Source organism: Solanum stenotomum, chromosome 8, assembly GCF_019186545.1.
Source record: "Solanum stenotomum isolate F172 chromosome 8, ASM1918654v1, whole genome shotgun sequence".
Classification (NCBI taxonomy): Eukaryota; Viridiplantae; Streptophyta; class Magnoliopsida; order Solanales; family Solanaceae; genus Solanum; species Solanum stenotomum.
This window is the reverse complement of record NC_064289.1, coordinates 19,207,316-19,223,852: the sequence shown is the minus strand read 5'-3', so window position 1 is coordinate 19,223,852 and position 16,537 is coordinate 19,207,316. Positions and strand designations below refer to the sequence as shown.

At 33.5% G+C, this 16,537-nt stretch overlaps 2 protein-coding genes across 2 annotated transcripts in view; one reads left to right on the top strand and one right to left on the bottom strand.

The window, feature by feature from the left end:
- Positions 1-16,537, bottom strand: part of LOC125872110 (superoxide dismutase [Mn], mitochondrial) — a 333,170-nt gene that overhangs the window by 230,081 nt on the left and 86,552 nt on the right. The window lies entirely within an intron of this gene.
- LOC125872102 (mannose-6-phosphate isomerase 1-like) lies at positions 11,213-16,319 on the top strand. Its single transcript, XM_049552776.1, has 5 exons — positions 11,213-11,687; positions 12,331-12,498; positions 14,346-14,558; positions 15,427-15,693; positions 15,895-16,319. The coding sequence occupies exons 1-5, from the start codon at positions 11,394-11,396 to the stop codon at positions 16,207-16,209; spliced, it is 1,257 nt and encodes a 418-aa protein (XP_049408733.1). The 5' UTR covers positions 11,213-11,393; the 3' UTR covers positions 16,210-16,319.

The following is a 16,537-nucleotide window of genomic DNA, read 5'->3' as shown; positions in this document are numbered from 1 at the left end:
TGGTACATCTGATTATTTCCATCTTTGGAAATGCAAGATAGCAGTTCACCTTTACATACACTTTTAAGAAATGCACCATCTAAACCAATAATCCTTCTACACCCTTCTTTCCATCCACTTTTTAAGGAACCAAGACAAATATAAATGCTCATAAACACTTCTTTTCCTGGAATTGTGTTTTTGTATGTCCTAATAGATACAATAGTTTCAGGATTTGTGGTCTTTAATTGCTCAGCATAATCATACAACCTAGCAAACTCCTCTCTGAAATCTCCCATATGGTCATTCATAACTCTCAGTTTTGCCTTTCTACAACTTGTCTTACTAACATACGAACCATACTGCTTTTGTATCAAAGACTGAATCTGATGTAGTTTGATGGTAGGCTCACTCATAATCCTCTCCTTATAATGCTTACTAATTCAAATAGGGGTACACAATTTGTTTCTTGTTCTTTTAAAACACTTATGGACATGAAAATATGTTTTAACACTGAAGTTTCTAGTGTTACCATCAATACTTCCAAGAATATGCTAAGGACAACCTTTTTTCTTGCACTTTGCCCTTATCCTTTCCTTCTCATTAGGTTTCAACTTAATATTAACACCCTTCTGAAATAAAACCTTTTTAGCAGTTGGATCAAAGTAGATCTTTGTACTTTCCTTCCTAGGTGCTGGATCTACCACTTTATTATTCTCAACAGGATCCCCTTCATCTTCACTAATGTCACTACCAGGATCTGAGCTATCAAAATAAGGGTCATCACCACCCAAATTGCCTTCAAATCTCCCTCTTCTCTCCTTATAAATGGCTTCAAACCCAGCATCTATACCTACAGGACCAGATGGTATCTCATCTAGATTTACTCTATCAGCCTTCTCTTTAACTTGTTCTTGAATATTAGACTGCCTAGCTTGAAGCAACTCCCCATCCAAATCACTCAAATTATCAATATTTTCATCAACATCATAAAGTGAATCAGAATCAGAATGTTCTTCAACTCTAGGGGCAGGGGCTTGTTCTTCAACTAAATGGGACTGCTCTTCAAGTAAAGGGGACTGATTTTGGTTTAAATCCCTATTTTCATTTTCATCAAATGGTTGAGATGAAGACACATCAGCCCTATCAACATTATCTTGTTATGGAGATGAGGACACATCAACATTATTGCCAGGCAATACAAGTATCTCCTCAATAACTAAAGGTATACTAATGGGATGTATAACATATACATTAACAAAATCAGCACCCTTCAAACCATTAAGAAAGTTTAAAACATCAAAATCAATATTTAACATGTAAAAAGTACCCTTCTTGTTGACTCTATATCCAAATGTCTCAACATTTTCAACACCCAATTCCAGTGCTATTTTATGAAACAACATAATATGCAACTCATCTACATCTATATTAATCTTTTCAACACTAGTGATTCCATTGGCATACCTTAAAGTAGGATCAGATACAAAATAGCCCCCATGGTGAAATTGAAGTGTCACTATAGTTAAAGTCATTACCTTACGATGCATGTAAAGTCAAAAGAAAAACAACTACAGTTAAACCATAAACTTACCATAACTGTAACACAAAAAACCCTATTTTTTTTAAGGAAATAATAAATTGTTGTAACAGTTAAAACCATTAACTTACCATGACTATCAATACCCAAGACAATTGACCAGAAATAAAATATTAATTTTAGTCGAAATTGGGATTTTATGAAAAAACCCTACAATCTACTCGAATTCACGAAATATGCCATTGAAGTCACTCGAAGTCATACATTAACTAAGAAAGCATATTACACTAACATTACACCCAAACCAAAGTAAAATCCCCAAAAAAATTCAGAAAATCGAATGACAATCGACCCTAAAATCAAACAGATACGCATAAGAAAATGAAAAAAATCAGAACTAACGTGAAAGGCAAGAACTTACAACGAAAATCGGAGTGGAACTGAGCTTTAACTGAGCAAAGGTTTGGAAAATTACAGATGTGTACGTGTTTGTGGAGAAATCGCGGAGAGGAGAAGAGGAAGAGTCGCGAAGGTTTGGAAAATTTCACCGGGGTTGGACTATTCTTAGTTTAACGTGAGTCATTTGCCACGTGGAATATTATTTTTTTCTTTTTGGCTAACATGTACGTGTTTGTGCAACACGCACCATACCACATCAAAAAAAGTGTTTAAAATATTGGATTTGAATGAGTACAGGGGTCCAGATGACAAAAGGGTAAGTAAAAGGGTTCACAATACAAACAGATAGACCATTCTGCCTTATTATTATTGTTATTATTGTCGGCATATATATATAAATATATAACACCTCTTACTAAAATTTGACTTTCACTTTTGATAGGTGACAACTCTATTTTGTGAAAAATGGAGCGCGACGGTGAGGACGAAAAGAAGAAGCAGAGGAGGGGATGAGATGGCTGTTCTCGCCGGCCACGGGAGAGGAGAGGAGCGGATCTCGGGCGGCGTTTGGGTCGTGGCTGCCTGTCCACCGATTTTCGCCAGTTGGAGCAACGACGACGGAGAGACAGAGAAGAGGACCAGGTGGGGTGCGGCTATCTCTTTTGGGAGGAGAAAGAGTGAATGAAATCATGTTTTGGTCTTTGATAGGTTTAAAATAGGCAAGTGGATGATTTTTAACCTAAGACGTTTGTTCAAAGGGAGATGTAGGATTGAGATTAAAAGAGATGTGATTGACGTTTCGAATTGAAAGCTGAGATTTTGATAATGAACTTAGAATTTGTACAAAAATAGGCTACCATCGAAATAAGATTGGATAAAAAGACTACAATTGAAATGAAATTGAAATAGAAAAAGGGCTACGAGTTGAATAAATTGGATAAAAGAGGCTACGATTTAAATAATTTAAAGGAAGATTAAATGAAGTGTTGTTTAATCAATAATATACTACACATAATAATAATTTTCAAATAAGATAAAACACACTTAAATATTATACATTTTAATAAATAAGTAACTTAATTATTTCAAATTTGGCAACCGATAAACATAATAATAAAATAATAACAATCTGATAATTTATGTAAATTATGAATATAATTATTTGGATAAAATTAATTATAATTGTAAACCCATAATAACATAAAAAAAGTTTTGCAATATATATTCAATCAAAAAGCAATTCGAAAATGGTTACAGATTGTTCAATATTGAGTGTAAATGATACATACCATATTATTTCTCAAACCAATGACCAAAGTAAAATTTAATATTGTGTTACCAACTTGATGCAAAATAAAACAATCAAATTCATCCCAACAACACATGATTTCTCAAACCAATGAAGGGTAAAATTTAATGTTGTGTACTTCCTGCAAAATGAAACAATCAAATTCATCACTATATTAAAAATAAAAAATTTAAAGAAAAAAAATATATAGCAACCTGCCTCGTCTCAAGAACCATTAAACATGAAAAAGAATTTCAAAACTAAAAAAGAGTTTAATACATGTTGTATCTATGAAATGTGTTGCTTTAATTTGAATCTGCATCTATGATACAATTTGAAGTTATCAAGAACAATAAAGATGAAAAAGAATTTCATATATAATTTGTATCTACGATAAATACAACTATACAAGTCTAATACAACGTATATTTATGGTATATGCTGCTTTATAACTGCATCTATGATACAATATTTGAATTTCTAAAAATCAATAGAGAAGAAGTGGAAATTCAAAAACAAGGAAAAGTCTAATACATATGATACGTTATAAGATATTTTTTTTAATACAATGTGTATCTATGATACATGCTGCTCTACATCTGTATCAATGATACAAAGATTGAATGCCCAAAACAATCGAAGAAAAAGAGAAGATTTCGAAGCCAACTCAAGTTTTAGCAAAAGGATATTCATAATAAACCTCAAGCTTATCGAGTTCACTACGAATGAGGACACTAATGGTATATTTTTAGAATCTAAGTTTTGGATATTCACAAATTTTATTTTTAATAATATTAATCATTTTTTTTCTTTCCCTTGTTGGGCTCTGTTTCAATTGGCAAATTCTTGATAAAAAATGGGAAAATTACGCGGTTAAACAAATATATACTANGTTATGGCATTTCGAGGATTATAATATGGTCCTATTGATTCAATCTTTATGCTTGACACAAAACTCTTGTTTCGAGTGAAAGGCTCTCGGAAATGTCAGTATTTTGGCATCTCTCGTTGCTTCGGATGAGAAGGAAGCTTCTCACAGACAGAAAATACCGCTATCTAAAGTAACCTTGCAGGGGGGTTGCGTATAGCATTCTAAGTTCATATATAAGACTAATATTTTCAAGTTATGAGAGTATAATAAAACTTTCAAGTTGTAACAATAAAAAATTTCAGGTTGTAACATTTTATTAAAATATTTTTTTTAAAAAAATAATAGTAAAAAATGTTTTTTTTTAAATCATAAAAAGAAAAAAATGGATAATTAATTTAAATACATTAAGGATAATTAATAATGCCATAAATTAGGAGATTCAAAACAAAATAGGAATATTTGTTTTCCTTTTTTTACTCAATCAGTTAAAATTAATTCAAAAACCAGATTTTCTTTTATTTTCAAACGTTTCTCTCTCCCTCATTTTTTTTTCTGTCAATTTGTTTTCCTTTTTTTACTCAATCAGTTAAAAGTAATGCAAAACTTAGATTTTCTCTTCTTATCAATATTAATAAAACATGGTGGTAGATGAGATCCTTCAGGTTAGTGTTCTTTGCGATTTATTATTTGTATTGTTATGTTATTCAAAAGAAAAAAAATAAGAACAATGTAACTGTAAAGGAATTTTTTTTTAAAATTTTGTTTGTGTATAATAGATTTAAATTGTGACCTTTTTTGTATGAACATTCTTTTGTTCAGATTACATAATAAATTTTTGAAACAAGAATAAATATTGGTATGATTTTATTTTAATTCAAGGTTTCTGGTAAAAAAATATTGATATCATTTTGTTATGTATGCTGATTAGATATAGATTTTGTATAATACTTTTAATTGTGGCGTTTTTTTTTTATACTATTAGTTTTTTATATGAACATTAAATTTGTTCATTATTTGTATGAATCATTTATCGTTTTTGGTATGACTCTAGTTTAAAAGTTGACATAAAATCTGTATGAAATTGGTATACTAGTTATATCAGACTTGAATGGAAATTGATAATGTATTGGTACAAATCTGGTATGATTCAATTTTTATTTTTGGCATTATATTGGTATGAAATTGTGCATAATAATGGAATGAATTTGGTGTACTATTTATTTAATAAAAGACAATTACTAGTTAGAAATGATATGATTTTGATATTCTTTTTGGCATGAATTTGGTATGAATTAGTGTTGACTTTTGGCATGATATAGGTATATGCACTATGCATAAAAATGGTATGAAATTTGTATACTCATATAACGTATGTATTTGCACTTTTCTATCATGTTTGTAGGGAGATAACAACTTGAATGCTGGAAGGGCTAGCTGATGTGAAATTCAAGAGATCTAAAATTAAGTGCCTGTATATGTCGTCAGGAGGGACACAACATGAAGACATATTCAAATTACCCTGCTGGAAAAAGTCATAATTTATTTTATTTTGATTTGGTTGTTTAATTGTGACAAACTCATGTTTTGATTTATTTTGCCTTTTAAGTTAATGAATTATAATTTCAAAACATTTATTATGTGTACTACTTAATTCTTTGTGTATTCAGTGTTTTTTAAATGTATAGTGAAAAATTCGGTAATGCTGATATGCAATTGGGATCGACTGAAAAAATTAATTCAAATTTAAGTATGAAAATGCTATCCATTTGGTATCCAACTAAAGTCCCACTGATTGAAAAAACATGCAATTGATATTTCAATTGAATTAGCCAACCTAAAACTAGTTAATGTTGTATCCAATTGGTATACACTTGATATCAAACTGATATTCCACTGAAAATTTTTAAAAAATAATAATTGAGATTTCAATTGAATTAGCCAACCTAAGACTAGTTAATGTAATTTCTAATTGGTATTCATTTGGTATCCAACTTATATCCCATTGAAAAAATAGGAAAAAAATAAAGAGTAATTGAGACTTCAACCAAATTAGCTAACCTAAAATTAATTATTGTTGTATCCAATTGGTATCTATTTGGTATCCAACTGGTATCCAATTGGAAAAATAGAAAAACTAAGATGTAATTGAGATTTCAACCAAATTAGCCCATCTAAAACTAGTTAATGTTGTATCCAATTAATATCCATCTGGAAAACTTAAGTGTAACTATGTATACAGTTGTCCTATAAAAGGAATCTCAAAATATTTTAATATTTGCTATGTTTATGATGTGTTTTTCAAAACTAAAAATCCAATATAAATCTGGTTAATTATGATATCCAATTTATATACACTTGGTATCTAACTTGAAAATTTAAGACAAAGGCTAAAAATAAGAATGTATGAAGTTGGTGTCCAACTGATATAAATCTGATAATGTAAAATAATGCATATTATATATTGTTGTAAAAAACTTAGCAAAAAAAAATATACATCATCTAAAAATTTAAAAACATGTAATAATTAAAAGTCTAAGCTACAATCAACTATCTCAAATTTATTTTTCATAGTCTTGGTGTAGGATAATTGGTAGTATCTGGAGCATGTTCTTTTGCTATGCGGGATCCATCAAATTTGCTAGCAACAGTTCCAGTTACTTCACTCTCACTAATTGAGCCATCAACATTCTTGCTTCTTCCATACTGAAGAAGAGGCAGATCAAAATGTGGTGCGAAAAAATCAAAATAGATATGAATGGAAGATGCCTCTGGAACTCCTTTTTCTCGGTAAGGATAGGCACAACGTCACTAGACTGAAAGGAGAGGGAACAACCACAACGTTACACCCTAAAACTATACGGAGCCCTTACGAATGACCTATAATATAGTCTACGTCACCCTTTGTTGGCTAGTCTAGTAGACTATATTCGCCCGTGGAGGTGAGTGGAGCGCGAATTGGATGATTCAACAAACAATTCATCAGTTATTGAATCATGCCATTTCGCTGATTCAACTTTCTTCCTTTTCAGGTTGAGACAAGTTGTGAATCTAGGATATTGTGGTCTTTTACAGTGAAAGAAGTTGGGACGAGGTTGTCAATAATAGATTATCTAGAAAAATTGGTAAAAGAAATTTCCATCCAAGATTTAATATAGGTTGGTTGGGGAAAACTCCAAAACTAGGGTTCCAAAAAGTTTACCTTATATTATAGAAAAGTTTGAGAAAGGGGCACCCCTACTATACCCCTAAAGCTCGTAGTTTCACTCTTGCTTTTGCCTTACCTTCTATTATATTAGTAAAGGGCGAATATGGGGTGTGTGCAATAGTTTTCTTACTTTCTCTCGATCACTTCAATGCCTATAATTTGAGAGATAAGAGGAAAGCCCTCTCTTGAATTCGAAGATGTAACACAAAAAATGACTCTCTTCGCCGGGATGTTAGCAAGTTAGGCAGCTCTAAGATTTTTTTTTCTAGTAGGTAGCGAGAAGACTAGTAGTATCGACAAGAGGCTACATCAATAGCTGAAAATTTTGGGTAGGGTAGGCTTGGAGTCAGAAGTCCTATTCTTCCCAACCAAATAAGCACTTTTGCAAAGTTCACCTTCCCGCAGTCAAAACAAGACTTACAGATAGCAATCATAGAAATACCGCAAATAAGGCCATTGCGACACCCATCAAAGGAGTAGTTCCCCACCCAAGAGCTGTATGCATTATATGAACAGAAAGCAACCGACCGGGATCATTCAATACAACGGTATGAACACGATACCAAGGCAAACCCATGGAAATACCCCTACATTTCCTCCCCACTCTGACTTTGATCGACTTGCCCGCACAACGTCTTTTTTGAGAAAAGAGGTCAAGGGGCTAAATGACTTTCGAAAGTCATCTTTCTGCGGAGCTTTCGAAAAAGGGTAGCCTTGTGTGTAAGCACAACAATGAACCGTGGCGAACCCTCAGACGACCTATCTAAGATTAGGGGGGGATCCTCAGTAGTGGTGACCCTTTCATTCTTCCACGGATTGATACATGTACCGAATGCTCATACGGGAAAGTTGACTCCTGGATTTGGAACTTGGGGGGTTGCTCCGAGAAATCCTTTCTTTCTCGTCCACTCAGGGGGGTGCGAACACACCTGCGCGGATTACAGGTGACAATTACAAGAATGGCGGGGAAGTTAACAGTACCCCATAGGATTGTGGTGTACCTTTGATGATGGTACTTTGCATTGATATCAATGGGAGCTATATCAAAAACTCCATTGCTAATTTATTAAGCAAATACACATGTGTACATACCACAATCACTGAAACAACATTGAAGGAAAAAATAATTTTGAGAAAGAAAATGAATTAATTATTATGAACAAATCACAAAAAGATATAAATACATATAAATTGCATATAATTTTTTATCCCCATTTTACCAACTTCAATCGGAAAATAATTTAAATACAACTATGGAAAAGTCATACCAGATTTATATAAACTTCATGCCAATGCACAAACATATTAATACAAAAAAAATCATACCAACTACATAGTATATCATTTTCATGTCAAAAATATAAAAAATCTGATCATATACAACATTACTGGGGTTTGTAACTTCTTGGGAGTGGTAACACTCCTGATCGCCAGATTCACATTCTTGTTGGTCGGCGGCATTTGAGTCAAGATGTTAAAAGATGAAACCTCAATTTCAACATTAGAAACTCCTTCTAACGAATCTGGACTCTTTTTAAGTGTATGCTTATGTTTTTGATTTTTCGACATGTTTTTTTTATCAACCTAAACTCTTGATTCTTTGTATTGTTTAGAAGATTTGTCCTTCTTTTGAGTGTACAAAGAAGAAGAATGAAGATGATTAGAGAGAGATTTACAGTTTCTTCTTTTGGATGTACAAAGAAAAAGAATGGTGCTGGTGAGAGAGAAAGATTTACCATTTGAGTAAAGGTTGAATGTAGGGGTGGGGTACTGATTTGACGTGTGAGTCAGAAAGAAATGTGCTAGTGGAGATGGGTGGTTGATGTGTGAACAGTAAAAGAATCCCTAAAAAGGTGTAATATTATGTGTGGAAGGTAAAATATCCCTAAAAAAGTGTAATAGATAATTACCATTGATTCTCTCTTATTAATTTTATTTATCTCAGCTATTAATTAAAATATAATTATAAAAAAACTAATTATTTAATAAAGTGGAATTAATTGAATTATAAATAAAAAATGTTCTGTTATAACTTGCAATTAAAATGTTATAAGTAGTAATATTTTAAAAGTAGATCTAAAACCTGTAATATTACTCCTTAAATAGATGTGTGGGGTGATTTTTCCTTCTTTCCCTTGTTGGGCTCTGTTTCAATTGGCAAATTCTTGATAAAAAATGGGAAAATTACGCGGTTAAACAAATATATACTAGTTAATTAGCTAACACAACTATAATTTGTATTAATTACAATTCGGAACTTACTTCTAGTTATAATTACATTCTCTCTCTCGCCTCTCTTCCCCTCTCTCTGGAATCTCGTTCGCCACTCTCCTCTTTTTCAGTCATCTCTCCCACACCTCTCTCTGTCAGTCTCTCTCTAGATTCTCTTCTGCCAATCTCTCTCTCACTTTATACAAATAATTTGTGTTTGTATAAAGAGAGAAACTGGATATACAAATACAAATATACTATATATATCTCTGCCCTATACACTTATAATTATGCAAATACACATCTTCCCCTGCCCACTTCTCTTTTTCCTTTCTCTCTCTCGCTTTATACAAACACAATTATACAAATATAATGTATAATTTGTGTTTGTATAAGCGAGAGAGAATGAATATACAAATACAAATGTTTTAACTCGATTCATTTGTATGCGAATTCAAATTGTATGCAGATATACAAATACAATCATTGATACATATACACAGTAGTTACATATATATAATTACCTAACTGATATACATATACAATTCACCTCTCTCCACTCTCTGTCCTCTCTCGCTCACCTCTCTCCTACCTCTCCCAATTTCACTCGCCACTCTCCTCCTTATAACATGTAGCTATGAATCGTAATTAGCGAACTATAACTATGGAGCATAACTAAGCTATTTTTGAATGGCTATATGCAAAAATTCTCCAAAAAATAGCTACCTTGAAGTGAATAGAGAGGAAAATGAAGTAGAAAAAACAATATGACAGGGAGAGAGATGAGGGAGAACTCGATAGTAATTTATTTTATATGATAAACGAAAGTGAATACACGACATGCTTACGAGCGGATTCATAGCCAAGATCGATTTCATCTCATTGATTACATAAGAAAACTATACTTTGTTTGGTTAATTGTTCATTAGTGTTTTTTTCTTCATATTTGGTTTAGTTCACTCATAAATGAACCTTGAGATTTCATAGCTTGAATAAATAACTAGAACTAGCTAGTTTAATTAAGTAAACGATTAAACATAAGTCTAAATGATTCGACATCTAATTACTTACAATTACTATATAACATGTACATCATATACATTTGTGTGTGCAATTAAAAGCAACAAGTGACCACAAAGGGGGCATGCATCAGTGCAACAATCTACCAGTTGTGGACCGAGAGGAATGGCATACTATTCCAGAAAAGAAGTGTGGATATTCTCTAATTTGATATTGGTGTTTGTGGCAAATAAATGACAAAACATAGCATAAATGCACCTTCTAATTAAGCCTGTTGCATAAGATTTGTCTAGTATGATTTACATCTTCTATGCAGGGGCGAAGCCAGTATTTTGTCAGGGACTTCATTCGAACCCCTTTTGGCAGAAAATATTACTAATTATACATGATTAATATTAATTTTTATGTATATATAGTGGATGTCAAACCCCTTTCGATTAGTTAGTGTGTTTACTCTTTCAGATTTTGAACCCCCTTATTAAAAATTCTAGTTCTGTCACTGCTTCTATGTGGTTGCATGCTATCAAGCGCGTACAAAGTGTTCACCTGAAAGACAGATGCTATGTCAAAAGTTATAGCGACTACGAGTTATCTTGGGTTCCAAATAAATAAAATGGATCCTTACTTTAATAAAATAAAAATAGTACCAAATGTTTGCCATTTTCTGATTTGGCCATCTGTTTTCTTTCTTTCATTCTTTTTCCGGTTTTCGGTTTTCACCTCTGCGATCTCCATTTCTTCCGCGTTAGAATTTTTAACAGAAAAAAGAAGAAAAAAACTTGAATCTCATCTGCTCAAAGCTTTTAGATGAACAACGCCATGCGTGATTCGGAACTAGAGCAATGAAACGCTGGAAAGTGCCTCAAATCTACACCATTCCATGGAGGAGGTAAATGGTGGGTTGATCAAGTTGATCTGTTGCGTTAAAAAATCTGATTGGGGGCGCATTGGTCGGGAATCTACTGTTGCACGTCTCTATTATCGAAATACTGGAATCAATATTGATCAGAATCAGCCCTATGCTGAGTTTTGGATGGGCACACACGAATCTGGCCCGTCGTATGTTGGGGATACAGAAAATCTGACATTGAAGGAATGGATTGAAAGAAACCCTAGTGTCCTTGGAGAAACCGTTCTGAACAAGTGGGGTACCGATTTTCCCTTTCTCTTCAAGGTTTGTTTGATCTGTTCTTAAAATTATAATTTAGATATTAAAATGTTCAGTCAAAGTTTAAATAGTTTGGATCTCGAAAAAGTGAAAAGTGACACATAAAAATTGGGACTGAGAGTGTACGTATTATCTTTTTGTTTGATTTTCTGGAATTTCCATTTTGTTGATTTGTGCAACTGATAGTACTATTTTTTTTATAGCTGGTGCTGCCACTGATCCCAAATCTTAGATGAAATGGTTCACATAGTTCAAAACAAATCAGGGAATACTAACCGGCTCTCTTAGCGAATCTTTTAAAGTTTTGATTTTGATTGTGCTCTGTAGTAGCAGTATACTAAAGTGTTATGCGTCAATTGTCCCTTATCGGATAAAAGGAGAGATGTTAGTGAGTTTATAAACTAAATGGTTCTCCCTCTCATCACATTTGTCTTTTGGGTTCGGCTCTCCTTTTGGTCTATAACATGATGTATAATAACTACTAGAGTGACTCCAATTATGGCCTTTGATAATGACATTGCCTGCATCTGACAAAATACAGATAAGAAGACAATTCAGATTAATTTCATACATTTTAAATGAGTGTAAGTCGTATACACATGTTTGTCCGTATGGCTAAATAGGTTTCTAACGTTTCCTCTGTTTTTAGGTATTATCTGTTGCCAAAGCTTTGTCCATACAGGCCCATCCAGACAAGGATTTGGCCACTTCTCTGCATAAAGAGCAGCCTTCTGCTTACAAGGATGACAATCACAAACCTGAGATGGCTTTGGCGCTGACGCAATTTGAAGCTTTATGTGGTTTCGTCAGTCTTGAGGTACTCGAGGACTTAGGATTTATGTTAGCCTAGTTAATATTTGGAGTGTTGATAGACTTTCTTACTCTCAAATGAGATGCACATTTCAGGTGCATATAATTTTACTATTCCTTAGAAGTGATTCTGTTAGTGATAGAAGCACTTTTATGTAATAATCTGGGGACCTAGGATTAGTTCAAGTGAAAGGTTAAGGGACTTATAGCTTTGGTCACAAGTTTGAGCTATGCGATGCCAACTAAACCTTGTATTTAAGTGGAGAGGGGTAGAGGGAGGGGCCCATTATCCCTGAGTTTTGAAGGCTAGGTTTGTCCTAAGGGTTGGCCCCTGACGGATTCCTTGGTTATTAAAAAAGTGTATGTGGTGCAGTCTAGAGGCTACGGTGCCCATTTTCTATGTTCATGTACTTCTCATTCGAAATCTGATTGTTTCTTAGGCTTTTTTTCATTGGCAATATCATGAGTGTGAACCTGTTTTGTACTATTTAAACATTTCTTTTTAAGAAAAAATAATAGTATGAAACTGAGCTTGTGGTTCCTCCCCTGACAACCAGATGTCAAAATTGTAACTTAAGGGAGTAAAATTATCTAAAATAGGAAAAAGAGTTCCAGGTAGCATTTTTCATCCCCTCCTTCCTTGTCTAGGTGAAATTAAAGGCCCCTAACTGCGTATGCTGGTTAAACATGTGTTAAGAAACTAGCATAGCTTGCTTTCTTTTTTTTATGTTCAAAAGTTGTCCAATTTATGTTTATTCTGGTTGACAAGCTTCTTGTTATGAGAGATCTAGAATTGGGGTAGGGCGGCTGATAGAGCTGGATCCAAAGATTTTAAGTAAGCACGTATGGAGCTGCAATGACAATGAGTAGGACTTTAGTGTAAACATATTTTATAAAAAAATTCAACTATAAATGTATAGCTCAAACCAATAGGCAGGAATTGATGTAGATCCACCATTGGAAGGACAGGCAGTAGTATATACCTGATTCATGTGATTTTCTTGATAAACAAAGTTATTGTGCTCCTTCACTTGAGTTGATGGAATAGACTTAATTTCCATGACTATAATAACTACGTCTCAATTCCAAACAAGTTATGGTCGACTATATGAATCCTCATTGGCCACATCGCTTCATTTATACTCATCTAGAGCCACTATAATACAAACTAAAAGTAAACTCAAAAAGTAGTTGAAGTTGTCTATATTTTCTAATGGTATGGAATCTCTGACAAGAGTAGGAACAAAGATATATGGGGCAAGGTGGAAATGGCTTTATGGTGGACAAAAAAAGGGAAGCAAGACTGAGATGGTTTGGGTACATGAAGTGGAGGAGCACAAATACCCCAATGAAAAGGTGCGAGAGGTTGGCAGTGATAGGTCTTAGGAGAGGTGGAGGTAGACCAATGAAGAATTGAGGAGAGGTGATTAGACATGACATGTCATAGCTTTAGCTCACCGAGGACATGACCCTACTATGAGAGCAGTGATGTCAAAGATTAGGGCAGAAGGTTAGTAGGTAGTCGAGCGACTTCTCTCTTTTCTATTGGAGAGGATAGTTCTAGTTTAGATCACCTTCTCTATTCCCTCCTCTCCTTGCCATTATTATTCTTATTATTTTTATAATTATTATTATCATCTTATTCTTCAATTATTACTATTGTTGTTTATTTACTTTGGTTATCTTTACTATTTTTGCTGTCAATATTTTTCTTTTCTTCAACATTTCATCATAGCTTTTTTACTCTGTATTTTTCAAGTCTGTTTAGAACCTTAGCTATACTAACACGAGTACATGACTAATTAGAATTATTATTTTTTGATTGTGATAACAAGTATATTGAATTTTTTCCAGGAGCTCAAAGTGATTGTTCGTACTACACCTGAGATTGTGGAAGTGGTTGGTAATGCAAAAGCAGAGCAAGTCTTAAACTTGAATGAGGATGATGGGAAGGAGGAAATTAGATTACTACTACAATCAGTATTTACTGACATAATGACTGTTTGCAAGGATGTGACTGCTGAAGTGTTAGCCAAGTTGATTAGTCGCCTAAACTTTGAAGGCCAGGTAATCCAAATTGATCTGTGACCAAGTGGAAGCATAATTTTTTTGTAATACTTGGGCATTAGTTGGATGTGTCCTTTTTGTTATTCTGTGTGGTCGTAACTTGTCCATTTGGACAGTAATTCTCTTAGGTTTTTGAAAAACTTGGTCTATTGTCATACTTTATGTGTTTGTGTCTTAGACCAATTTCTTAACTTAAAGATGTGCTTGCATGCCTCTACTAACTTACATTTAGACTTTTAGATAGGCGGAATGTGGATTGCACTGGCAGAGAATGTAAAATAAGTTCATTTCTGAAGAATTTGAGGAACTACAGTATCAAAAGGTTTTACTAATTTGGATATGAGATTTCTGGATTTTAATTCTACAGCTGATCTATCTTATCATTGTTATTCACTAAAAGAAAGGAAAAAAACTTGTTCTCTTACATGTTACTGTGTATGGGTTAGCTGAAACAGAATTGTTATAAGCTCCATCAAGTTGCTTTTGTTGTGCAATTTTCTGCAAAGGAGCTAATTTGTTTGGAATTGATTTGTATCTAAGTTGCTATACTTATCCTTGTAATGTGAATGATTCAGTTTTCCTCCTTTATTTTCTATTGTGGTTGAACCTTGGATGCGTCAATTTTTTTTTTTTACATTCGCAATAGTCACTCTTGACTGTATCTGCTGCATCAAGTTCTGTCTTTTTGGAAAAGATGGGAGACATGTTGATTTGAGTTTCTATTACTTCTGTTGATGCATAATTCTTATGTGAATTATGTGGTTGAGCTGTCTCCTCCGGCATGTTCTGTAACTCTTGCTGCTTAAATTCAGCTTTTCGATTGTCTCTTATTTTTATGAATATGTGTATTCATCTTTAATGTTTGTAGGCGAGGCATCTAACTGACAAAGAACAACTGATTCTACAACTTGAGAAGCAGTATCCAGCTGATGTTGGTGTCTTAGCTGCATACTTGTTAAATTATGTGAAACTCAACCCTGGTGAAGCTTTATATTTAGGCTCAAATGAACCTCATGCATATTTATATGGTGAATCTGTTGAATGCATGGCAAATTCAGATAACGTGATACGTGCTGGTCTAACTCCAAAGCAACGAGATGTTAAGATACTTTGTTCAATGCTCACGTACAAACAGGTATTGTCAGACACCATTACGCTTTTATTTCATTAGAGCCACATTTTATGAGGAATTGTTGTACACGGGTGTTTAAGTCAGGTGTCTTTTCATTATGAGAAGATTTTATAGTGTTATCGCCAATTTCTATTCTAAAATGAAATGCAAATGCGTTGGGCGTTTCTTTACCTATATGAATCTGAATCAATTCTTCTGTTGCAGGGTTTTCCTGATATTCTGAAAGGTACTGTGGTTGATCCCTACACAAAGAGATACCTCCCTCCCTTTGATGAATTCGAGGTGGACCGTTGCATTCTTCCACAAAACTCAACTACAGTATTTCCTTCCATTCCTGGTCCTTCCATTTTTTTGGTCGTGGAAGGAGAGGGAACGATGACCACATCATTGAATGAGGTAGTTGCTGAAGGTGATGTCTTATTTGCATCTGCAAATACCAGTATTACTATTGCAACCTTGTCTGGTTTGCATCTATATAGAGCAGGAGTTAGCAGCAGGTTGTTTGAGTTGCATAAATAGTGTATTACTTCCAACTCTAGCTAGGATTGATTCAAATACCAGGAATCTACACTGATGAATTTGTTGAGTCAAAAGTGATAATAGTGGTAAATGAATTCTTCTCGGGTAAACATATTTTCTCCCAACTTTTTGACATCAATTGTTAATGGTAAAAATCATACTTAAACTATCACCTTTTTCGTGGGTTTCATACTTCAACTATCCATTACACTATTTACTTATCACTTTTTTTTTTTTTTTATGGATTTCATCCCTCAACTATCATTGTATCACAACATTTGCATTAAAATACACCTTGATGTTGAGTTAGCCTACATGTGTCTGTTGT